Consider the following 24,564-nt stretch of genomic DNA (forward strand, 5'->3'; position numbering starts at 1 on the left):
TTGCAGTGTGTATATTAAAATGCTTTTATATTCAAAGTTTTTGTTGGTTTAAAAATAAAAGCACTTCATCTAGATTGTCTGTTTCTGCGCTTTTTTTTTTTTTTTCCTCCCTCCTAGCATGCCTGGAACTCCCTATGTAGACCAGGCTGGCTTGGAACGCAGAGATTCACCTGCCTCTGCCTCTGGAGTGCTAGGATTAAGAGTGTGCAACACCAAACCTGGAGAAAGTTGGTTCTTTTTTAAACTTTTTTTTTCTTTTCCAAGACAAGATTTCTCTGTATCCTTGGCTGTCCTGGAATTCACTCTGTAGACCAGGCTGGCCTCAAACTCAGATCTACCTGCCTCTGCCTCCCACATGCTGAGATCAATAACATGTACCACCACACCCAGCTTAGAACATTTTATGTGTTTTCCTGTGTGGCTGTCTGTATACCACTTGAGTGCCTGGTGTCTGCAGAGGCCAGAAGAGGATTTTGGTACTCCTGGAACTAGTTACAGAGAGTTGTGAATTCCCATGTGGGAGCTGGGAATTGGACCCAGGTCCTCTGGACGAGCAGCCAGTGCTCTTAAGTCATCTCTGTAGCCCCGTAAGTTTTAGTTATGCAGTTTCTTCTTTGGCCTGCTGGGTCTCCTTCACCAAATCATGGGTGACCTCTTGTCCTGGAAGTGACTGCGCCTTCTCTTGCTTGCTTCCTATTAGTCTCATCTTGTTGTGCAGTTTGTACCCACAAGCTGAGGCTCAAAGATTGTTTTTCTTTGCCCAAGGTTTTTCTTTGTCCAAGCAGAAGTATACCAGCTGTTCAACTGATGACCAGTGATCTTTCTCACTTTGACCTTGACCCACAGGCATAGAGCAATATTGTGACCCAAGGACACACACAGCCACAATTAGATAATTTCACTTAGCTATGTTGTAACTCCCCAAATCAGAGATGGAGCATTTGGCTGTTCTGCCAGCTCCCATAACCCAGAGAAATCCCTACTCTGGCAGGGTGCTTTCCTACTAGACTGTAACTGAACGAGTAGTAGGAGTGCTTAAGTTGGGTATGAACTGCTGAGCACAGCATGAGTCTATGGGTATATGCTGCTAAGAACCAGCTGCCCTTTGGAGTCAGGGGAAGCTAGCTCATTGTCCCTGGCACCTTCCACCCTGGCCACCCTCTACTGCAGAGGTTCTCTGGTGGGAGTTGGGATAACTTTGTTTCCCAGAGTACATTTAGCAGTGTCTGAAGATGATTTATGTTGCCCCAAACAGCAGAAGATGGAAGTGTACTAGCATCCAGTGTGTTAGGGTAGGGGTTCTGAACACCAACCTAGTGTGTAGGAGACCCCTCCAGCAGAGTGCTCAGGCCCCTAATGTCAGTGGCACAGTGGGAAACTGACCATGTTCTGGCAGTTCAGACCTGAAGGAGCACCCTGGGCAAGGTACAACGCTTGCTTAGCACCTGGTAGGCATTGTGTTCAACCCCTGCATTGTATAAAAGTAAAACTTAAAGATGGGCATCCAGGAGAAAGAGAATGGTTCCCCACCTGCCCCCAGAGGGCAGGTTACGCTGGCAATGTCCTGGCAAATGGCGATTAGTTAAGAGCAAGGAACCAGACTGACCATTCCTCCTCCAGTACCAACGTGCTGAGAACCAGAAGTCATGTACTTGGCCAGTGTTGTTTCTTTTCAGGGGCCTAGGGCTGGGCTGCAGTAGCCGGTGAACATTGAGAGCGCCCTCCCAGCCTGCCCTCACTTCTGGGTCCAGCATCCTCCTGCAGCTCCGGTTGTGGCGAGAGCAAACAAGGCGAACCCCGACCTGGCCGAGCCACGGCTGCCCAGCGTCAGGCCTTATGAATGACGCCGAACGACGCCTGGCGACCTCTGACCCGCGGCGCCAGCCGGCCCCTCCCCCGCTGGCAGGTGGACAAGCCGCTGCGCCGGCCCGCCGTGGCGTCAACCTCCGCTGGCCCACGGCCGCCGCCGCACTGGGCAGGGGCGGGAGACTGCAGCGCTCACGGTGCCACACGGGCGTCCGCCAGGGCCGCCTCCCGCACTTCGCAGCGCCTGTCGCCCGGCTACCCTCCAGCCGCAGCCGCCGCCCCGCCCGCCCGGGCCGCAGCCTGCGCAGCGGCCCCGCCCTCTCACCCCGAGACTGACACTGACCGGGCCGTGCGTCTCAGCCAATCGGCGGCCTCGCAGAGCAAGTTTGACCAATCACATGCGTCCGCCCGCCCGACTGTGGCCTCACTAGCCCGTGAGTGGCTGAGCGACTGCAACTCGCGTCATGCATCCAGCAGCCTATGGTAGCGCGGGAAGGTTTCGGAGGGCCAATGGACAGCGGCGCGAGGCTGTCGGTCAGAGAGGCCTGAACCAATGGGCGGCGGGCTGCGGGGGCGTCACGGACAGAGGACTTGGGCTGAGGCTCCCCCGCGGGCGGGCGCAGAGAGACGCGGGAAGCAGGGGCTGGGCGGGGGTCGTGGCGCCGCAGCCAGCGCAGCCAGCCCCAGGGGCCGCCGCCTCCGCTGCCCAGCGCGCTCCGGGGCCGCCGGCCGCCTTAGCACCCGCCGCGCCGCAGCTCCGGGACCGGCCCCGGCCGCGACGCAGCCGCGATGGGCAACGCCGCCGCCGCCAAGAAGGGCAGCGAGCAGGAGAGCGGTGAGTTCCCGGCCGTCACCCTGATCTCTGCTGCGTGCGGCCTGCCCGTGCTCTGCTCATCACTGCATGGCCCCTCCCCCATGTGCCCCCCCAATCCTGTCCGCCTGCACCCCTGCCTGCTGCCTGTCTACGCTGGGGTCCGAGCACCGCAGAGGGACTTTGCCCCCGGTAGAGCCCCCGTGCCCATGGCCTACCATCCCCCACTGCAAAGGCCGTGCCCCCCCACCCAGCTGTCACTGCCAACCATTGCATGTATGACCGCCGGGGCCCCAGATGGGGCCCTGTCACCACCCTACCCCTCCTCTCCTAGTCCCCCCCCCCCCCACAGACTTCGTCACTCACCTTTTCCACACAGAGCCCCAATGCCTGACCCTGATCCAGGCTCCTGCCAATCTTGGGAGTGCTGTGGTCCACCCTGCAGGGACCTTGGCCACTTGGTGACCACACCCCTCCCCCTCCAGCCCCCGCCATCTTTCTCCTAATCACAGCACCCACCTCCAAGCCCCCCTGCCCCCATGAGCGTTTCCCAGGGCCACCTCCTGCATTGTTTTCCCCTTCTGGGTCACTCGGCATGGGGGACAGGATCTTTCTGGGTCCCTCTGCCCCTTTCAGCCTGCCACTCTGCCTCCTCCATGTAAGCGTCTGGCCCTGGCTGGGGTGGCAGACTGTTTATGAACCTAGAGAGCTGCTTCTGCGCTTCCAGATCCAAGTTCGAGCTGGTCTCGCTCAGAGCTATTGCATCTGTCCTCTTTCTTGGGTTGCGTGTGGGGGGAATCGGCAGAGCACCCTCCCATCTCCCGGCCTGGCCTGAGCTCTGGGTTCCTTGGAAGGCCCCTCAATAAATGGTCATTTCACAACCGCGGTTCTGTCATTCACCCGGTCCCTGGGGCTGCTGCTTCACCCCTCCTGGTTCAAGGCTGAGAATGAAATGTCGTGTTAGCAAGGGTTCATTCCACTTGAATTGGGATGGTCAGAAAGAAGATTGCAAGGGTAGAGTAATGCCATCCAGCAATAGGTGACAGCTAATGATTTGGTTTGCTGAGGACAGATGGATTCTGTGCAAACCAAGACTCCCCCAAAGGGAGGTGTGTTCTACCCCTCTCCACCCCTAAACATGCTGAATTTTTCCAGCCAAGGAAAGAAACTGATTCTGTATTTGAAATACCTTCAGAAAGGGCCTTGTGCCCTGTTCCCAATACTTCCATCTCTTAAAATGGTGTAACTCCAAGCTAAAGCTGGACTGCCACTGAGAACCCCTTCAGTTACCCCAAAATAGTCAGACTTTCCCAAAAGGAGGCTATGACCAGCTCTGCCCTTCTCAGTGTCTGAGCCCCCAGAATGCCACCGAAGCCCAAGAACTTTCTGCCCCTCCTCCTTCAAACAGCAGAGCAGCCTTAAGAGGCCTGGCGTGTCACCGATGGGCGGGCGACTGAGAGACAAGTGCTTGTAGTTGAGGACTTGATGACAGAGGAGCAGGTGGGTAGTGCCCAAAAAGGTCTTGGGCTTGAGCTTGGAGGGCCCAGGCAGAAGGGGAGGGCCAGCCCCCTTGGCAGGTGAGGCCCCAGGAGGTAGATGGTACTGGCAGTGGGCTGTATGGTGCAGTGGCCCTTTTGAAAGTTGAGGAAGGAGTTGGGGTTTTAGCTCAGGGGTAGAGGCAAGCGCAAGGTCCTGGGTTCGGTCCTCAGCTAGGAGTGGGGGGAGAGAAGAAAGTTGAGGAGACAGTGCTAGAAAGGCCTCAAGCATATCAGACAGATTCAGCAGGAACTAAATGCCGCACAGGGGAAAGAGCCCAAGAAAAAGATCCAAGTCTCCAAGCTGGCCAGCTGTTTCATCAGGATGAAATCCCAGCTACTGTTCATCAGGCATCCAAGAGGACTAACTGAAATGGTCTCCACAGACATACTTATTTTGATGATTTTTGTCCAAATGAGCCATCTGAATTTGACAGATGACAGCATACAGGCAGAATTCACACCCAGAGCTGTCTACCAGCAGATATCCTGGACCCCACAATGTCTCAACTCAGACATTCCTTTGTTTTGGCTTTTTGAGACAGGGTCTCACTGTATAGCTCCAAATGGCCTGGAACTTGGTCAAATAGACCAAGCTGGCCTCGAACTCATAGAGAGATCCACCCATCTCTGCCTCCTGTGCTGGGATTAAAGGCATGCATCACCATGTCCAGCCTTTAACCCAGACATTCTTAAGCTACCTCCACAGGAGTTAAACCCCAGCCATACTTCCTTAATTTAAAATGATAGAAACAAACCGTGAATAATAGTGCATATTGGTATTACCAGCAATTCAAGAGGCTGACGCCAAAGGATTGTTTGAACCCAACAGTTAAAGGCTTGGGTGACAGCAAGATCCTGTGTCAAAATACAAATCAAACCCGTGTTCATCAAGATGGCTCAGCAGGTAAAGATATTTGCTGCCAAACATGCCAATCTGAATTATCTTCTTAGAACGTACGTGGTGGGAGGAGAACTGACTCCTCCCACAGGTTGTCCTCTGACCTCCACAAGAATGTGTATGCACACAGAATAAATGTAAAAAATTAAAAAGGTAAAACAGGAACACAGTGACTCACACCTGTAACAAGCAAAAGAGGGAGTTTGAGGTCAACCTGGGCTAAAAAGGAGACATGGCCTTAAAAAAAAGTAAAACCTTGACTCATTTTTGCTCACAGGTCCTAAGCTATCGTAGTCTAACTGCCTGTTGTAGTCTCTGATGTACGTTGAAACACAACATAACTAAGCAGAAGTGGCGTACAGGCTTGAGGCTACCTGGGAGGGAGGCTAAAGCAAGAGAATCTTAAATTCTACGGTTGCCTGGACAGCTTGATGAGAAGCTATCTCAAAATAAAAGTAAATAAGAGCTGGAGACATGGCTCAGAGGCACAGTGCTTGCAGAGAATGTCCAAGGGCCTAGGTTCAACCCTCAATACCACTAAAAATAAATAATAATTTTGTGTTCTGCTTCTGAGACCTAGTCAGACTTTGGAGACATCCCTCCACCCTAAAGAGGAACAGGGTGAGAAAGGAGCACCCTTTGCCTGGACGCTTCTTAGAGGAAGGGGGAGCCAAGGCAGCAGCCACACCAGCCTGCAGGGGCACCTGCATTTCTTCTGCCACATGCCTGCCCCACTGGGGTTGGGAAGGTGCCTTCCTAGGCACCAGGCAGGCAGGCTGCAGCTGCTGCACTACCATCTCAGTGCCAGGCAAGGCAGGGTTTGCTGTCTCCCTGACCAAGAAGGCACGCGTCTAGAAGCAGCCCAGTATGGAATAAGATAAGGGGAGTCTGCACCTAAAATGACACAGATGTTGACAGGGGGAGAAGCCTAGAGGACAGAGGGAAAAGGTCAAGCCCCAGGAGGCTGTCAGCGCAGACAAGCCAAGTGGGGCTCAGGTCTCAGCTGGTACACACCTCAGGGAGTTGAGCCACAGGAAAGTGGCTGAGAGGGAACCCCAAAGACAGCTACAAGACAAGTCGATCCAGTTGCTGAGGAAAAGACATCCTCGGGACATTCTTGGATGGAAAGAATTGTTGCCTTCTAACATCCTATAGAGGCTCAAAAGGGTCAAACCCTTGTTACCATTGGCAGTTGTATGGGTGCCCAAGAGGGTCCTACCAGACAGCTTTGCCTTTTGCCCAGTCAGGCCAACAGAAGTTTGAAGGATTCTATCTGCCCCTCCCCTGCACTGATTAGTCTGCAGGTTGAGTTTCTCACCCTGTTCCCACCCTACAACTCCCTGGCTCCCCCTACAGTCAGGGCCCTGAAGACTGGCAGCCAAACTGGGGCAGATCTTATGAGGCTTCCCAGCCACCGTAGTGCTAGTGCCCTGAGAAAGACTGAGTGATGGCTTCCAGCTCCAACGATGGTGAGGCTGAGCCCTGTTGCTATAGCAACTTCCTAGGCACTGTCTGCCCCTTAAGTCAGGGAAGGGCTGTGATAGGGGTTTAGGGGAGCAAGTAGAGAGAAGGAGTCTGTGGATTCTTGGGTATCCCTGGAAACACCTCCCTTCTTAACACCCTGGACTAGGGGGTCTGAGAGAGAAGAAGGGGTGGATGTCCATTTCAGACCAGAGCAGATGGTCTGTCCAGAGTGGGCTTCCAGCTCAGACAGGGCCATGAGTAGTCCCACCCAGTTTTGATATTCAGCCCAGAATGAAGATTGATCTACCTTAGAGCTGGATAGAGTCCAGCTTGGTACCCTGAACCCTGCCCGGAGACAGATGAGACCCAGTGTCGGGGGTCCTCTCCAAACTGGGGGTGCAGTGTAGTGCACTCTTGCCTGCTACTATGACCCTCATATTTGAATCCAGGGTGATTTCTGTGTCTTGCTGTGGCACTGACTTTCCTAGAGGTTTCTGGAGTTTTCTCAGCACATCAAATCCAGAGAATGCAGGCCAATGGCATCCTTCCCTTCCAAATGAGAGAAGGCTAGCAGCTGCTTAGCTGCCCTCCTTGTCCACTTCCTGTCCAGCGGGGGTCCCCAGGAAGGCCACTGTAGAGCTTTCAGCTTTGGGAGCCTGGAAAGAAGGAAGATGGTGATTAACGCTACCTTCCCCTCCCCCACCCAAGTTTAGCCGTTCATTTCCGGCTTGGACTTTCATGGCTGAGAACAGAGCCAAGCACAGGGCAAGGTTTGACAGAGGCCAAGGACATCCCAGGACACCGTTCCCCTCTCGCCCCTTCAGAGGAACAAGACTGGGAACCAGATGTACCCATTTCTCTCAGGGGTAGCAAGATTTGGGGGCTCTGTGTTGAGAGGAAACTCAGAGAAGATAAGGCGGCTTTTGCCACTGTTCCCCACCCTGCCTTCCTTTCTGGCTGTTCTTTCAGCTAATTAATAAGCTCTGGGGCTTCTTCAACCTCTGGAGAACTGGGGCCTGTTGCCTGGGCCTTAACTCCTTCACCTCTGCCCACGGGCAGTACTTTGGGCACATGGACTTCATGCAAACTGCACCCCTGGGGGAGACATCCTGGGAGCCATGGGCATCCCTGGAAGGGCAAGCCAGCCAGAGGGACACCCTCTAGAGAATCTCCCACCTCCCGCTGCCAAAGAGAGCCTCTGCAGACCTTGGCCAGCCTGGAGCAGGTGCCTTTAAATGCTTCCGTGGCAACCAACTCCTTCCCCAACTCCCAGACCTTACCAAGAGGCACTGGTTATTCCAGCAAAGAGAAGATTGCAGATAGAACCCAGGGCCACCTGGGATGGATCTGGGGTCTGGAAGTAGTGAGCAGGAGGACGATGTCACCTTCCAGCTGTGGCTGCAGCTGTTCCTCTGTGCCCACCTGGCTGTCCGTTTCCTGGGTTACCTGCGCTACACTTTCTGGGGACTAAAGCCCCAGTCAGCACCCTGAATCCTGGCTGAGAACTGATGGGTCCCAGATTGCCCCCTGTTCCCAAACCCCCATGCCACACTCTGCTGGGAGAGGCAGGCCGCAGGTGAGTGTGGGGTTCCGGGCTAGGCTTTGCTCTTGCTGTGCACCTTGGTTTTTTTTGTTTATTTTTTAGAGGCCTGCCTTGTACTTGAGATTCTTCTGTCTTAGCCTCCTAGTTCTGGGGTTCCCGCTGAGCTATTCTTCTGTGTTGTCTTGCTTGGGCTAGAACGGAGGCCTAGTGTGCCCTGGCAAGTGCTCTGCCCTGAGCTGCAGCTCCTGTCTCTAGTCCTTCAGTACAGGTTCTTGCTATCCATCCTAGGCTGGCCTTGAACTCAAAATCTTGCCGCAGATCCCAAAGTCTTAATCTTACAAGCCTGTGCCATCACTCCAAGCCTGCTCCTCTTGGTACTGTCCTCCCTGAGCCCTGACCTGTCCTAGTACTAGGGAACCTGAGTCAAGAGGACTGCTCTAATTTGAAGGACATCCTGGGCTACATAGTGTCATGTCATACTGGGCTACAGTGTAAGATCTTGTCTCTGAAAATCAAGACAGGGGCTGGGTGTGGTTGTTTATGCCTTTAATCCCATCACTCAGGAGACAGAGGCAGGAGCAGAGGAGGTGAATCTCTGAGTTTAAAGCTAATCTGGTCTACATAGTGAGTTCCAGGACAGCTGGGACTATGTAGAGAGACATCCTGTCTCAAAGGAAAAAAGAAAAAGAAAATCAAGAGAGAGCATTAGCCATAGTTCTCTAAAGGAAGAGAACTGGTAGAATGAATACTTATATATGGAATTTATTAGAGGGGCTGCAGGCTGTGGTTTGGGTAGTTGTTCAGGCCTAGGACTGGATGTCCAGTAGTCCCAGGCTATTGCTGGAGTTCCGGAAGATTCCTGGACAGCTGCTGGTCTTCAGTCTACACTGAAATACTGAAGAAGTAGGTTCTACTATCAGCAAAGGGATACCTCAGAGACAGGACAGATGACTTTGCCTGTGCACATGAGGGCAAGCAGGCAAAACTCAGAGTCCTCTTTCCTGTCCTTTTATGTGGCTATTGCCAGAAGGTGAGGCTTCAGGTTTATGTGGGTCTTCCCACCTCAAATAATCTAATAAGAAACCCTCACAGGTATGTCCAGCTGCTGGGGTTTCAGTTAACTCCAGATATAGTTAAGTTGCCAGGTTAACCATCACAGAGGGAATAGCTGGCATTTCTGTACCATAAACCTGGTGCCAGGCCACTGGCCAGTCCCCTTTGCCAGGATGGAATTATGACTCCCCATCACCACCCTACAAGAACATCAGTGCTGTATCCTCATTTGTTCATGTGGAAAACTGAGACCCAGAAACATCAGAACAGTTGTCCAAAGACACAGCCCATCACGATTCAGACAGACTCTGAACTTCTGTCTTGAAGTCATGTCCCCTAGCCCCCTCTCAGTGGCCATACACAACAGTGAACTGTCCTCAGGCCCCATTTTCCTGAGCTGTTAAGTAGGTAAAACAGATAGATGTAAGAAGGTTGTTGAGCAGGTCCAGTAAGAGTGTGGATGAAGTGTATGCCCCAGCCAGTCACCAGGGACAGCATCTACATTAGGAAATGAGATGCTGGCCTCAGGATGCTGCAGGCGCCAGGGAGGAGTGTGCCTGAAGGGGGACGCTCTGAAGCGGCTGGGGCGAGAGCTCTCCCCTCTGCAAAGACAGGCCCGGAGCCAGGGGAGGCCAGGGTGACAGCTGAGTCCCCCCAAGAGCGCCTGCTAGCCACACTAGCCCTGCAGGCCTCCACCAGGGCCTGGCCTCCACAGAGGAGCAGCCAGATCAGAGGCTATAAATACCTCAGCTGGCACAGCTCTGGCCAAGGAATGTCAGTGCTAGGGAGTCGGGCGGGATGGGCCATGTGCCTCTTGGTCTTGAGTGCCCCTGAGTCTCCATGAACCTTACTTAGGAATTACCAGAATCTGGGACCCACCTCTGTAATTTAAGGGGTACTCAGGCCCCAGCCTAATCAAGAGTCCCCAAGTTGCCTCTAGAATCCCCCAAAGACACTGGTAAAATATCAGCCTCTGGCTTGAAACACTTGTACCCCAGTTTCCACCAGAGTGGAAAAACTTGATGTGCCTTGAGGCAGGGCCACTCCACGTAACCTTCCTCTCTCTTCCCAGTGAAAGAGTTCCTCGCCAAGGCCAAGGAAGACTTCCTGAAGAAATGGGAAAGTCCTTCTCAGGTAAGCACCGCAAACTGAGCCGTTCCCAGGGGACAGTGCCTAGCTCTGTCACTGTGTGCCCTACCCAGCCCCACCCCATTCCCTTCCAACATGTCCACGGTGACCCCTGCTCATCACCAGGCCCCCACCCCACTGCATCCTTGCACCTGGCAGCCCCTGCTCCCCCATGCAGCTGCCAGTGATTCCTGGGCCCCAGGCCAGGGCCGGATCTGGCCCCTGCCACCCTGCCTGGAAGAATGTCCCCTGGGTCATCTCCACCCACTCCCCAGGGCCCCCTCTGCTGGTGACATAGGGGACTCCCTAGCCCAGAAACTGAGAAGTGCCCCTGACTCCTCCCATCCCTGCCCACAGAATACAGCCCAGTTGGATCACTTTGATAGAATCAAGACCCTTGGCACCGGATCCTTCGGGCGCGTGATGCTTGTCAAGCACAAGGAGACAGGCAACCACTTTGCCATGAAGATCTTGGACAAACAGAAGGTAAGATAGCCAGGCTTTCCCATCTCTAGCCACCCAGCCCCATGCCAAGCCCACCACTACCCACACTGCTTTCTTGCCCATTCATTCACCACTCACCAGCTGCCAGCTCCAAGGGCTCCAAAAGTAATAGATCAGATCAGCTCTAAGTCAGCAATGCGACCCTCCTCTGCGCCTCAGGTTTTAGAAAGGTCTGATGCAACTTGGCCTTGCCACATGCAAACTACTGTGCTGTGTCCATGAGAGTGGAGGGGTGTGTACATCTTTTCTGACATTGTAAGTATTCCTTTGCTGGTTTAATGTCTACTGCTGGGGTGCAGCTCAGAGGCAGAGCACTTGGCCAGCATTCTCAAGGCCCTAGGCTCCATCCTCACCTCTGCAAAAAATGAAATAAGCGGGGAGGGTGTGAGGTTAACAGTGGATGCACCCACAGGCGAGAGCTCTGCAGACTTGGCCAGCTATACTCAGTAGTGTCTTTGAACCTGTCCCCATGAGTATTCAGCCACAGGTGTGTCCCCTGATCCTCCACAATCTGTCAGACCCAGAGGTGAGAAGGGTGTGTGCCAGTCCACAAAGCTACCCCCACAAGAACACATAGCTGTTCAGAGGCAGCCAGGATCTTCTGGAAAAAGTAAGGTTTACACAGAAGTTGTTTGTTTGTTTGTTTTTTCCAAGATAGAGCTCTGTGTAGCACTCTGTAGGCCAGGCTAGACTTGAGCTAACAGAGATTTTCCTGACTCTGCCTCCTCAGTGCTGGGATTAAAGACATGGGCCACCATCGCTCAGTTTACATAAAAGTCCTTTAAAAAATTTTTAAAACTCTGTGTGTGTGTGTGTGTGTGTGTGTGTGTGTGTGTGTGTGTGTGTGTGGCTTGTTGGCCAGCTGTCTCAAAACAGTGAGGTAGAGGTAGAGGCAGGAGTGGAGAGACAGCTGGGTGAGTTAAAGGTGCTCACCACCAAGCATGGTGTCCTTAGTTCAGTCCCTAGGACCCACATGGTGGAAGGAGAGAACCACTCCTTCAAGTTGTCCTCTGACCAAGATCAAGTGTCCTCTGATCTCTACAAGTGTGGCATGGCACAAGCATGCACCCCCACACACACACACACAAGAAGTGAATTTAAAGAAATAAACTTAATGAGTTGAAGGGTCAATCCCAGGCAAGCCTGAGAATCTGAGTTCAGTCCCCACACACAGAGTTCAGTGCACACAAAGCCCAGCACAGCAGGGCCATCTGCATCAGCACACCTACAGTGAGAGAGGGCGGAGACCGGAGAGTCCCTGAGAGCTCCAGGGCAGCAGCAGCAGCAGACAAGACCCTCCCGTTAAACAAGATGGAAGGCAAGGCCCTACGTCTAAGCTTGTCCTCTGAGCTCCACACACACACCATGGCGTATACCTGGACTCATCTGAACGCTCGGAATAGTTTTGTTTTTTGAGACCAGGTTTGTCTGTGGAGCTCTGGCTGTCCTTGAACTCAGAGATCCACCTGCCTCTGCCTCTGGAGCAGTGAGATTAAAGGTGGGCACCACCACCTTTCTCTTAAAAAGAAAAAAAAAAAAAAAGGAGATGGGGGATAATTGAGGAAGCTACCCATTGCCAGCTTCCGTCCTCTACATGCGTGTCCACGCATGAACACACACAGACACACACAGATTCTATTTTGAAGCTGTGTGTGGTGGAACATCCTAGCACTCGGGAGGAGATGGAGGAGGAAGTCAAGGTCATTCTCATAGTCAGTTCATTGCCATCCTGGCTGTATGAGACCTTGTCTCAAAATAACAAAAGAACTTTGTTTGGAAATGGGGTCTCACTGTTTAGCACAGACTAGCTTCAAACTTGAGATCCTCCTGCCTCTGCTTCTAGTAGTGTCACCTGGGGTGACAGGTGTGTGCCACCATATGCAACTTTTTATAAAGACTGTGTGTGCACAAGTGTGAGTTTTTGTGTCTGTGTGTACATGTGCAAGACAGAGATATAAGACCTATACTGGTTCTCTTCTTTAGTCATTTTCATTCATTTATTTATTTATTTATTTGTTTGTTTGTTTATTTATTTATTTATTTAGGTTTTTCAAGACAGGGTTTCTCTGTGTAGCTTTGCGCCTTTCCTGGAAGCCCAGGCTGGCCTCAAATTCACAGAGATCCACCTGGCTCTGCCTCCCAAGTGCTGGGATTAAAGGCGTGCGCCACCACTGCCTGGCCCATTATTATTATTATTATTGTTGTTGTTGTTGTTGTAATTGTTATTATTATTAATATGTTTTTGAGACAGGGTTTCTGTGTAGCCCTGGCTGTCTTGGAACTCACTCTATACACCAGGCTGGCCTTGGAACTCACTCTATACATCAGGCTGGCCTCGAATTGGCCTCAAGCTAAAGAGTTCTGCCTTCCTCTGCCTCCTGTCAGGGCAAGCGATACCACATCTGGCTCTCCACTCTATCTTACTAAACTTGTAGTGAGGCTAGCTGGCCAACAAACACCAAGGATCCAGCTGTCTTCACGATGCCAATGTTGGGGTCATAGGTACACACCACCACACCTGGTCAGTCCCCAGAGCACCATGGTCATACGTGCACACCACCATAATTGGTTTTCACATGGGTTCCGGGATCTGAACTCAGATCCTCATGCCTGTGCAGTGGGCACTTTACCCACTAAGCCGTCCCTCAAGCCCTCAAAAAGTCCATAAAGACTTTTCTTAAAACTGTGTATGGGTGTGTGTGTGTGTGTGTGTGTGTGTGTGTGTGTGTGTGTGTGTGTGTGTGTTGCTTGTTTTGCTTGTTACATTTTTTTATTTGGGGGCAAGGGGTGAGAGCCACAAGCAACAGTGGAGAGGCCAGAGGACAGTCTGCAGTTGTCCTCTCTTGCCGTGTAGGCTCTAGGGATTGAACTCAGGTCATTAGATCAAATTTGACAGCCTTGGGTTTATTTTTACTTATTTTTTATTTTTTGTTCTTGGTTTTTTGAGACAAGGTTTCTCTGTGTAGCTTTGGAATCTGTCCTGGACCAGGCTGGCCTTGAACTCACAGAGATCCACCTGCCTCTGCTTCCCAAGTGCTGGGATTAAAGGCGTGCTCTACCAACACCTGGTGACAGCCTTGTTTTTAAGACAGGGTCTTGGTATGTAGCCCAGGCTGCTCTCCAACTTGAGGTCTTTCTGAATGCTGAGATTACAGGCATGAATCACTATACACAATATAACATTTTGTGATTTTTTTTCCATATTAAGTAGCTTTGGAATGCACTGTATTTTACTTTTACACACACACACACACACACACACACACAGACACAGAGAGAGAGAGAGAGAGAGAGAGAGAGAGAGAGAGTGTTTAGATAGTCTCGTGTACCCTAGGCAGCACTTCTATATAGCCAAAGTTGTTCCTGAACTCCAGGTCCTCCTGCCTCAGTCTTTCAAGTGCACACCAGACCCAGACCATCTGGCAAGAATGAATGTAGAAATTGAAAACCTTGTCATGTCACAGTTGTTCCAAATGTGCTCATAAGTTGCTGGGATGGGGCTAGCAACATGGCTCAGCAGGTAAAGGAACCACCAAGCCTGGTGGTCCAAATCTGACCTTCAGGACTCGTGTGAAAGGAAGACAGACTTCCTCAGCTTGTTCTCTGACCTTCACATGCGTGCCTTGGCATACATAGGCTGCCCCCGACATAAATACAAATAAATTTAGAGTTTCAGCCATTGAGAGCTAATCTAGCACATGCAAAGTGCTGGGTCCCATGCCTGGCACAAGAGAGGAAAAAAAAGCTTGCCCAGAAAAAGAAAAGCTGATTTCTAAGCTACCATGCCTTTTGGGGCCTCTCTGGTGTTGCCAAGTCTCCCACTCTTGGAGGCAGCCTTCTCTGGTTCCCCACTTTCCATGTTTCTCCAGGTGCCTGATCTGGGCACTTGTAAGCCCTAGGCTTCCTCCTGAGATTCTTCTGGTCTGTGGGGCCTCCACACGTTCTTTGCTCTGAGTGTGTGTCATGCAAGGGCCCTTAGCTCTCAGCACTTAGCCAGCACCGTGGGTATCTAGACTGTTCTGGCTGAAGACATGGTCCTCGCTCCCACATCCCTGGTTCTGACCAAGGCTAGGAAGTGAGGCTCCTCTCCTCTGCCTCAGGTGGTGAAACTGAAGCAGATTGAACACACACTAAATGAAAAGCGCATCCTGCAGGCTGTCAACTTCCCGTTCCTGGTCAAACTTGAATTCTCCTTCAAGGTAAGGGCACAGCCAGGGTCTGGAGGGTGGAGAGTGGATCCTAGCCTATGCTGGGCACAGCCTCCTGATCCCCAGGGCTGGGGCCACCCACTTTCAAGGAAGAAGACCCTTGGAGGAGGAATGCCAGAAATGGGTGGACCGGGCCCTGCGTACCTTGGGTTCAGCTCTTCCCTTAGCTAACTGCTAGTTCAGTAACTTCAGGCCCATCACCCAGCCTGAATGACCACCCTCAGAATCACCACCCTGACTCATTCTAGGAACACAAACTGCCACTAGACAACCAGGGAGCTGCTCCCCACTGTGTCCCGCAGGAGAGTCACTGGCCACACTGGGCCTTGCTGTTCTCATCTGTGCAATGGGACTTAGCACAGCCCTCATGTTGTAAGGTTGTAAGACTAAGGGGTTCTTGCAGGTGCATAAGAACCTGTAGGAACTCCTCTTAAACTGGCAGTCAGCAGAGCCTGTCCCCACCAGAGCCTGTCCCCACCAGAGTCTGTCCCCACCAGAGCCTGTCCCCAGAAGTTCCCCATGCAGAAGCTATACAGAAGTTCATAGTTTTTTGTTTTGTTTTCAAGGCAGGGTTTCTCTGTATAGTCCTTGCTGTCCTGAAACTTGGTCCTTAGACTAGGCTAGCCTCAAATTCAGAGATCCATCTGCCTCTGCATCCCATATGCTGGGATCACCATGCCCTGCATAGTTTTTGCTTTGGTTTTTTTGTTTGTTTGTTTGTTTGGGTTTTTTGTTTGTTTTTCAAGACAAGGTTTCTCTGTGTAGCTTTGCACCTTTGCTGGAACTCACTCTGTAGCCCAGGCTGGCCTCGAACTCACAAAGATCTGCCTGCCTCTGCCTCCCAAGTGCTGGGATTAAAGGTGTGCGCCACCACCGCCCGGCTTAGTTTTTGTGTTTTGAGACAGGGTCTCACTGTCTAGCCCAAGCTGGGCTAGAGCTCACCATCCCCCTGCCTTAGCTTCCTGAGTGCTGGGGTCACAGGTGTGCACCATCATTCCCTGTCAATTTTTGTTTTGTTTTTTGTGGTGCTGGGGCTTTGTGTGTGGTAGACAAGTGCTCTACAATTGAACCCCATCCCCAGTCCCATAATCTTCTGTTCTTTGGGTTGTGAGCCTGGAACAGCAGTGCCACCTCTCCAGCAACCTGTAATCCTTTTTGTTTTGTTTTTACAAGGCTTACATTTTCTTCTTGCTGGTCTCAGGGACCTCGCCCACCCCAGCGGCTGAGACTCCAGCTGTGTGCCATCATGCCCCATAGGCTTTTGTTCTGAGTCCTGCAGATTCTGTCTTACCTGTTTGGCAGATGATGAAACTGAAGGTTGAGACAGTAGCCACTGCAGAACTCCAGCTGGCCAACGGCCAGGTGCTCACTGTCTCCCCTTGTGAGAACAGAGTGGCAGCTGCCTCTTCCTGCTCCCAGAGAAAACACAGCTCCTGATGCTTGATGCATGGACCATTGGGAAGAGAGTGGTCACTGAGGTTTCAGTGCTTGCTCCTCCAGCCCCCTGTGGTCTTCAGCTGGGGCCCAGTGGCTGGAGACAGGGCTTTGACTCGCTTTGCCTCCCACAGGACAACTCCAACTTGTACATGGTCATGGAGTATGTGCCTGGTGGGGAGATGTTCTCCCACTTACGGCGGATCGGAAGGTTCAGGTAAGCAGGCTTCAACCCTGCCACCCCAGGGGCCACCATCCAGGGACATGGAGGAGTCTAGTCTGCTTAGAAATGGAAAGTGCTATCTCTGGGTTCTGGTGGGATTTTGTTTTATTTATTTATTGTGTGTGTGTGTGTGTGTGTGTGTGTGTGTGTGTGTGTTCTATTGATGGGGTCTTGCTGTATAGCCAAGCTGGTCTTTGGCTCAAGATCCGGTGGTCCTGCCTCCTGAGTGCTGATGTGACAGGCAGCTGTCATCACACTCAGCCCCTGTGGCTTTGTTCCTGTTTTGCTAAGCAATTTGTGATCTTTCAGCCAGCCAAGCTGAGTGACCAGCACAGAAAGGGGTGGGGAGTTTGGTGGGAAGAGATTGTGCTATTGTAGTCCAAGCTAGCCTTCAAATCCTAGGCTGACTCTGTTCTCCTACCTCAGCTTCCTAGAATCACAGAAACCCACCATTGCACCTAGCTAGATTTTTTTTTAATTAGTGGATAATTTTATGTGGTTTTAAATTTTATACTAACATATTACTTGACAACTAGATATAAATATATTTTATATACACTAAAATCCAAACATCTTGTCAAGTGTAGTGGTGCATACCTCATCCCAGCACTGAGGGTGTCGAGGCAGGAGAATGAGGAGTTTGAGGCTAGCCTAGGTGGCATTAAAAAGCCCCTGGCTCTAACACAAGCACCTTCAAAACAAAGTCAAACAGTGAAGTCTTCCTGTGCCGTTATGAGGCTTGCCTGAGTTAGAAGAGCGCCTTTCCTCTTGTTTCTGTCTCTGTCTTTCGGGTGCTGGCCGGACCCTGAGCATGATTTTTCTGGTACCTTGTGCTTCCTTTTTCTCTAAAGCCGTTCTCCTGTCCATGTCGCTGCCTGCTGCCCTGTGGCTGTCCTCCCTGCTGGCAGCTCCAACAGCGAGGCTTTCCCCTTCACCCTTCTCTGGGCAGCTGCTGAGGCTCACGGCTGCTTCTCCTGGGTTTTCATTTTCTGAACTTGAGCTTTGCATGACTTTACAAAAACAAACAGACAAGACCTGTAGTCCTCGGTGGTTGACCCTGTGAGGTACTTGGGGGTTATTTTTGTTTTGTTTTGTTTTTGAGACAGAGTCTCATTTTGTAACTTTGGCTGGCCTGGAACTTGCCATGTAGACCAGGCTGGCCCAGAACTCTGGCCTCTGGAGTGCTGGGGTTGAAGGTGTACACCATCTTGCCTGGCAAGGTGGTTTTTGTTTTGACACTTGGATGTTCCCTGGTGACTTTTTCTTCCAAAACTCTGATTATCAGACAAAATCCTCTTGAACTAATCTCTTGGGTATGTTGACTCCTCAACAAGACACCTGTCCCTTCTAAGCCTTCCAGCTCAAGTTTGTTTTAGCTGAGTTTGGAATAGAATTGTATAGCTTAGAATATGGGGAGGTGGGAAGCTTGATTTTTTTTTTGTTTTGTTTTTGACACAGGGTCCCACTAAGTAGTCTGGGCTGACCCAAGCTGGCCTCAGACATATGCCAGTCCTTCTGCCTCTGCCTCCTACCTAGTTCTGTGGTGACAGATATATGCCATGTTTCTGCACTAGAGGTTAGGTCTCTGAATGTTACCCAGGCTGTCTTTGGAATCCTGGGGTCATATAATCCCCCTGCCTCGGCCTCCCACATAGCTGGGACCACTGGTGCATGGCATGATGCCTAGCCTTGAATCTACATTTTGATTAGCTAGCCATGGGCTGTCTTACTCTGTGGGCACACAGACCCACTTGCTGGACCACTTGATGTGGTCCTGTTCACCGACACATCCCCTCCTGGCTTGTCCCCACCAGCGAGCCCCATGCCCGTTTCTACGCGGCGCAGATCGTCCTGACCTTTGAGTACCTGCACTCCCTGGACCTCATCTACCGGGACCTGAAGCCCGAGAACCTTCTCATCGACCAGCAGGGCTATATTCAGGTGCCCGCGGCCGGGGGAGGGCGCTCCCAGGCACATGAAGCCTGTGGCCCTTCTTCCTACCTACTGCCCATTCTTGTGCCTACAGGTGACAGACTTCGGTTTCGCCAAGCGTGTGAAAGGCCGTACTTGGACCTTGTGTGGGACCCCTGAGTACTTGGCCCCCGAGATTATCCTGAGCAAAGTAGGCACCTCACCAGCCTGCCCCACCCCTGAGGCCTGCTCCACCTCACTAGCCTGCCCTGCCCCTGAGGAACCATCTCCTCTTCACCTTCTTGCCTCATCGAATGGCCCCCCATCTTGCTCTAGGGCTACAACAAGGCTGTGGACTGGTGGGCTCTCGGGGTCCTCATCTACGAGATGGCTGCTGGTTACCCGCCCTTCTTCGCTGACCAGCCTATCCAGATCTACGAGAAAATCGTCTCTGGGAAGGTGAGGCCAGGATCTGGAGTTCAGCCCTGGAAGGAACCAAAACAGGCTTCCACATTTCCCCACCTAAGTGTGCTGTCACCAACCCATCGTCCTAACACCTAGGAGCCTGAGGCAGGAGCATCTTAAGTCTGAGGCCAGCCTGGGCCATAGACATTTCCAGGATAGCCTGGGCTAAATAATGAAACTCAGAAAAATCAAGTGTGCAGCTCAGGTATAGAGCACTTGCCCTGAATCCACAGAGGTAGGGGTGTGGCTCAGTGGTAGAGCAGTGGTCTAACATGTGCAACCCAGCCACACACAGAGAGAGAGAGAGAGAAAGAGAGAGAGAGAGAGAGAGAGAGAGAGAGAGAGAGAGAGAACTGTCCCTCCTGAATACCACTCACCCCAGAACTCCACTTACTGACATAATCTGGAAGCTCAAGTCAGGCTTGGTGGCTCTGCCTCTCATGAGCACACACACACTTCTCATACACACACACACACACACACACACACACAGGCATGGGCATGCACATTGGAGCATCTGTCTCACAGCTGACAGGACTGAGTTCCAAGCATGTCAGGAAGGCTGAGCTACATCAGAACTCTGGTTACAGAAGGTACTGCCCTGACACCACACCGGAACAAACTTGTTTGGTCCCCAGGTGTTCACCGAAGCCAGACCAGCAAACCTCATCCTGCTGTAGCTGCTGCCGCTGTGTGCCTTTATAGATGTGGAGTCTCCTCAGTTACCCTGGCATGGTGGCAGAGGGCTATGATCTCAGCACTCTTTAGTAGCCCAAGGCAGGAGGATTGCCATGAGTTCCAGACCGGCCTGGGTTACAGAGTAAAACCCTGTCTCATAACAAAGACAAAGCCTAGCACTGTCCCTTCAGGAGGACTGTTGATGCCCTCACCATTCCTTAGCCCTGGGCCACTCTTTAGCCAGACCCTTGAAGAAGTGGTTCCCTGTAGGAGAGGTCGGGAACTGAGATGCAGAAGGGAATGTGGTTGGTCTGAGATTGGTCCTTGAGAAGTGAGTGGAAGCCTGGGGGGGAGGGGTGCTGAGAATCAAACCTGTGTGCAGCAGCCCTACCTAGCAGGGGAACCTGGCCATCACCCCCACCCCACCACCCCACTACCCCACTCCCGCTTCAGCATCTTGGACCACAGCCACTAGTTGGCTCCAAGTCTCCATATGTGGTTCAACCAGTTGTGGGCACAGCCCATCCCCAAGTTCCAACCCTGTGACAACTATTGGGTGAAATCGAGACAAAATCACACTGATTCTGTGAGCCTCATTTTACCCATCTGAAAACTAGGGAATCAGCCTTTTGATTCTCTGGGAGGTTGGAAGACACCTACTCTGTGTTGTGGAACTCAGGGCTGGGCACACACCCACCATTACCAATGAGTGAAAGAAGTATAAGCACCTTCCATCAGACAGAAGAAAAACAGCCGGGGCTGTGGTAGCATGAGCTTTTTTTCTTTTCTTTTCTTTTTTTTCTTTTTCTTTTTCTTTTTCTTTTTTTTTTTTTTGAGACAAGGTCTTACTTTGTATCCCTGGCTAGTCTAGAATTTACTATATAGACTAGGCTGATAGCAAATTTACAGAAATCCACCTGCCTCTGTCTCTGCTGGGATTAAATGAGTGAGCTACCACACTCAGCCTTCATAAGGGCTTTTTATCCTAGCATTCAGAAGGCTGAGGCAGGGTTGTTGTGAGGTTAGAGAAAGATTTTGAGACCTGTTATAGGATGTCACTTGGAAGAAACACAAAATGAAAAATTGAAATGTCAAAGAGGGTGGCTTAGGCCATACAAAAAAGTTCATGGAAGATTGTGAGGAGGAAGGGAGTGAATTCCCTTTTGTCATTGGGCACTTTGTTGTTTTAAGAACAGAGCCCGGGTTGGACCCCAGCTCCACATGTAATCAAGGGCACCCTGAACTCCATCCAGGCCTGCTGCTGCCCCCCAAATCCTGGGTTAATAGGCGTGGGCCACCGCACAATCCCCTTCATTGTCGCATTTACAGTTCCCACGGGCCTGCCGGCGTTATCGTGTATCACAGAACCCTGGCATATCTGCCCCATGTCAGTGAGGCCAGTGCAGGCCTGGAGGGCTAAGGGCCCTGGCCAAGGTCACACAGCCCTGTGGAAGGCACAGCAGGGACCAGTAGGTCTTCTTTGTCTTTGTCTCGTTCCTTCCTTTTGGTCTGCTTTTCCTGCTCATCTGCCCCCTTTCTCCCTTTCCTCCCTTTTTCTTCCTTTCTCTTCCTTTTCCTTCATTTTTAAATATTCATTGCGCATGTGCCACTGTGTTCGTGTATGTGAGTCAAGGACAACTTTCAGGAGTCAGTTCTCTCCTCCCACCATGTGGGACTCGGGTATCAAACTCAGATTATGAGGCTTGGCAACAAGTACCTTTACCTGCTGAGCCATTTCACAGCCCTTTTGTGGTTTCCTTTTACAACAGGGCCTCAGTATGTATCCTTGGCACCCGACCTTCCTGCATTAACCGTCAAAGTGCTTGTGCCACCACCTCTGGCTCCTAGAAGCCAGTTCTTGTGGGTGTAAGTCCAGAGGCTGTGTACAGGGATGTCCAAGAGCTTCTGGAGGCAGAGACTGGCAGAACTGTACTGGCCCTGAAGGAATGCAGAGTGAGGAAATACCCGTATTTCAGAAGCTCTCAGACCCCAGCAGAGCTGCCTGAAGAATCCCAGCTGAGGATAAAAGTCTACAGACCTGAGACAGAACTTCCCTACAGTTCTGTTCCCTATGACCTTGGGGTAGTAGAATCTCAGGCCTTACCCAGAGTTCCCAAGCCAGCGAACCCAGAGGGGACTCAACATATATATTTTTTGTTTGCAAGGCGGAGTACTATGTGTGCTGGCTACTGACCTGCTACAGAGCTTTAGCCTAGCTCCAACAAGCCATTTCTGTTTCTATTTTACTTTATTTTTGAATTATGTGTATATCTGTGTGTCTGTATGTAGGTATGTACATATGACTGTAGGTACCCTTGGAGGCCAAAGGCATTGGATTCCCTGAGGCTAGAGTTACAGGTGGTTGTGAACCATCATGTGGGTACTGGGAACCAAATACAGGTCCTCTGCAAGAGCAGAGCCATCAATGAACCACATTTATTTATTTATCTATTTGTTTGTTTATTTATTTATTTATGGACAAGGTCTTACGTAGCCTTGGCTGGTCTGGAACTTGCCATATAGGTCAGTCTAGCCTTACACAGCTCACATCACAGAGATCGCCTGCCTCTGCCTGCGTGCTGGGATTATAGGTGAGTGCCAGCACACTCCAACAAGCCATTTTTAACAGATTATCCCTGTAGGACTGTTATTAGATAAAGCAGGCACCTTTCTGTCAGGGTGTAGTGGTACACACCTGAAGTTCTCACACTCGGGAGGATAATAGACAGGCAGGATCTTGTGTTCAAGGCCAGTTTGAGCTATTCATTAAGATCCTCTCTGGCACGATGGAGCACAAATTTAATCCAGGACTGGGGAGACAGAGGCAGGTAGATCTCTGAATTCAAAGACAGCCTGGTCTGCAGAGCGAGTTCCATGACTGCCAAGGCTACTCAGAAAAACCCTGTGGGGGTGGGGGATGGGAACAGAATACTGTTTCAAAAACTGGAAAAGGCAACATTCTGGACCCCCTAAGTCTGTGAGCAGCACCCTACTCTGTCTACATCCCTTCCAGGTGCGGTTCCCATCCCACTTCAGCTCCGACTTGAAGGACTTGCTACGGAACCTTCTGCAGGTAGATCTCACCAAGCGCTTTGGGAACCTCAAGAATGGGGTCAATGATATCAAGAACCACAAGTGGTTTGCCACCACAGACTGGATCGCCATCTACCAGAGAAAGGTGGGTTTCATTTTCCCAGCATGTCCAGAGTTGGGGAAAGGGAATGAGTCGGGGACAGGCTGAACAACAGAAGGCTCCCTGGAGCTGGTAAGGGACCAGACATGATGCTGGAGTCTTCTTGGCCTTGGGCAGGAAGTATTTTCTGGGAAGTGACTTCCGTTTGGTGAGTTGGGTTGTAAAGAAGATATAATATCCTAACGTTGAGGACAGGCCTGTGTCACAAGTATCTTCTGAATATTAAGCCGTTCATCTTTATTGTTGTAATGGTGTGAGGTCAGCTAATGAACTCTGGGCGGTTCTTGATCCCTCTCCAGGTGGAAGCTCCCTTCATACCAAAGTTTAAAGGCCCTGGGGACACGAGTAACTTTGACGACTATGAGGAGGAAGAGATCCGGGTCTCCATCAATGAGAAATGTGGCAAGGAGTTTACCGAGTTTTAGGGGTGTGCTTGTGCCCCATGGGTTTTCTTTCACTTTTTTCTTTTTCTTTCTTTTTTTTCTGGTTGGGGGTGGGAGGGTTGGATCGGACAGCCAGAGGGCCCTAGAGTTCCATGTATCTAATTTAACACCTGCTCCACACCCCCAGGTTAGGGGGCAGGAAAGCCAGGCATTGGGGAAGGGGCAACATCAGCTGCTCCCCTTCCCTGCCGCTGACATCTCCTCCCCCACACTTCTCTGCCTGTTTTCAATGAATTTCTCAGCTCCAGTCACACCCAGTCTTACTGGTGTAACCAAGGGCAGGGTATGGAAAGAGGGGCCTAACCTCCACCCCCACCCCAGCACTGGACACTAAGGATGAACAGAAACGCCAACCTTCCCTTCCATGCAGTCCTACCTGGAAAGGGAGATTTTTAGTGACATGTACAGAGGGCTGCTTGCTAGTGGGTTTTGGGTTTTTTTGTTTTGTTTTGTTTTTTTAATCTTCATTTAAGTTCCACCAGTGCCTCCCATCCTCCAGACTGTCCCACCCCTCCCAAGCCACTCCCCAAATCCACTCTAATGAGGCCGGGGTAGCCAACTGACTCTGTCAAGGAAGAAACTGGGCTTTGAACCTCGCCCTGAGCTGCTAGCCTCCGGCACCCTTTCCAGGGGTCTCCTGCCGACTCTTCGTGCATTGGCCCCTAAGAAGCCCCTCCCCATCCTGGGCGCCTCACTTCTAGCTTAGCCGTCAGCTGTGCACCCCCACTCACTGCACCCCAAGTCTGATTGTGCTTTTCTCTCAATAGAAAGGTGGGGAGCTGCTGGGGAATTACCCCATTGATCCCTGTGTTTATCCCTCTTGTAACTTCTCCCAAACAGGAGGAGCTCTCAGGCCTGGGTGGGGGCCCCGGGTGGGCGAGGGGGGCCGTTCAACCTGTGTGCTGCGAAGGATGAGACTTCCTCTTGAACAGTGTGCTGTTGTAAACATATTTGAAAACTATTACCAATAAAGTTTTGTTTTAAAATAAAAGTGTCGCTGGTGTTCCCGACTTCGATCACACCCTCAAACCCTCAGGGTGTTGGAAAGGGAATTTCGGACCTCAGCGTCCAGGCTCCCGAGACCCCGGCTCCGGGACCCTGGAGAAACCGGGTTTAGCTGGAATTCCTGCACTTCCTCTGCCCCGCCAGAGAAAGGAGGGGTGGGGTGGGCAAACTGTCCTTTGACCCTGAGTTCGGGGTCCTCAAATTTGCCCGTACTCCTACTTCGTGTGGTCCGGGACCGAAGGGGCACTGGAGAGAGCTG

The 24,564-nt window shown here is 51.6% G+C and overlaps 1 protein-coding gene across 1 annotated transcript; it reads left to right on the forward strand.

The window, feature by feature from the left end:
- Positions 1-2,391: 2,391 nt before the first annotated feature.
- On the forward strand, positions 2,392-24,291 carry Prkaca (protein kinase cAMP-activated catalytic subunit alpha). Its single transcript, XM_036187519.1, has 10 exons — positions 2,392-2,641; positions 10,186-10,247; positions 10,599-10,727; positions 14,846-14,944; positions 16,522-16,604; positions 18,425-18,551; positions 18,637-18,732; positions 18,858-18,980; positions 22,678-22,842; positions 23,157-24,291. The coding sequence occupies exons 1-10, from the start codon at positions 2,596-2,598 to the stop codon at positions 23,280-23,282; spliced, it is 1,056 nt and encodes a 351-aa protein (XP_036043412.1). The 5' UTR covers positions 2,392-2,595; the 3' UTR covers positions 23,283-24,291.
- Positions 24,292-24,564: the final 273 nt, after the last annotated feature.

This window comes from Onychomys torridus, chromosome 5, assembly GCF_903995425.1.
Source record: "Onychomys torridus chromosome 5, mOncTor1.1, whole genome shotgun sequence".
NCBI lineage: Eukaryota > Metazoa > Chordata > Mammalia > Rodentia > Cricetidae > Onychomys > Onychomys torridus.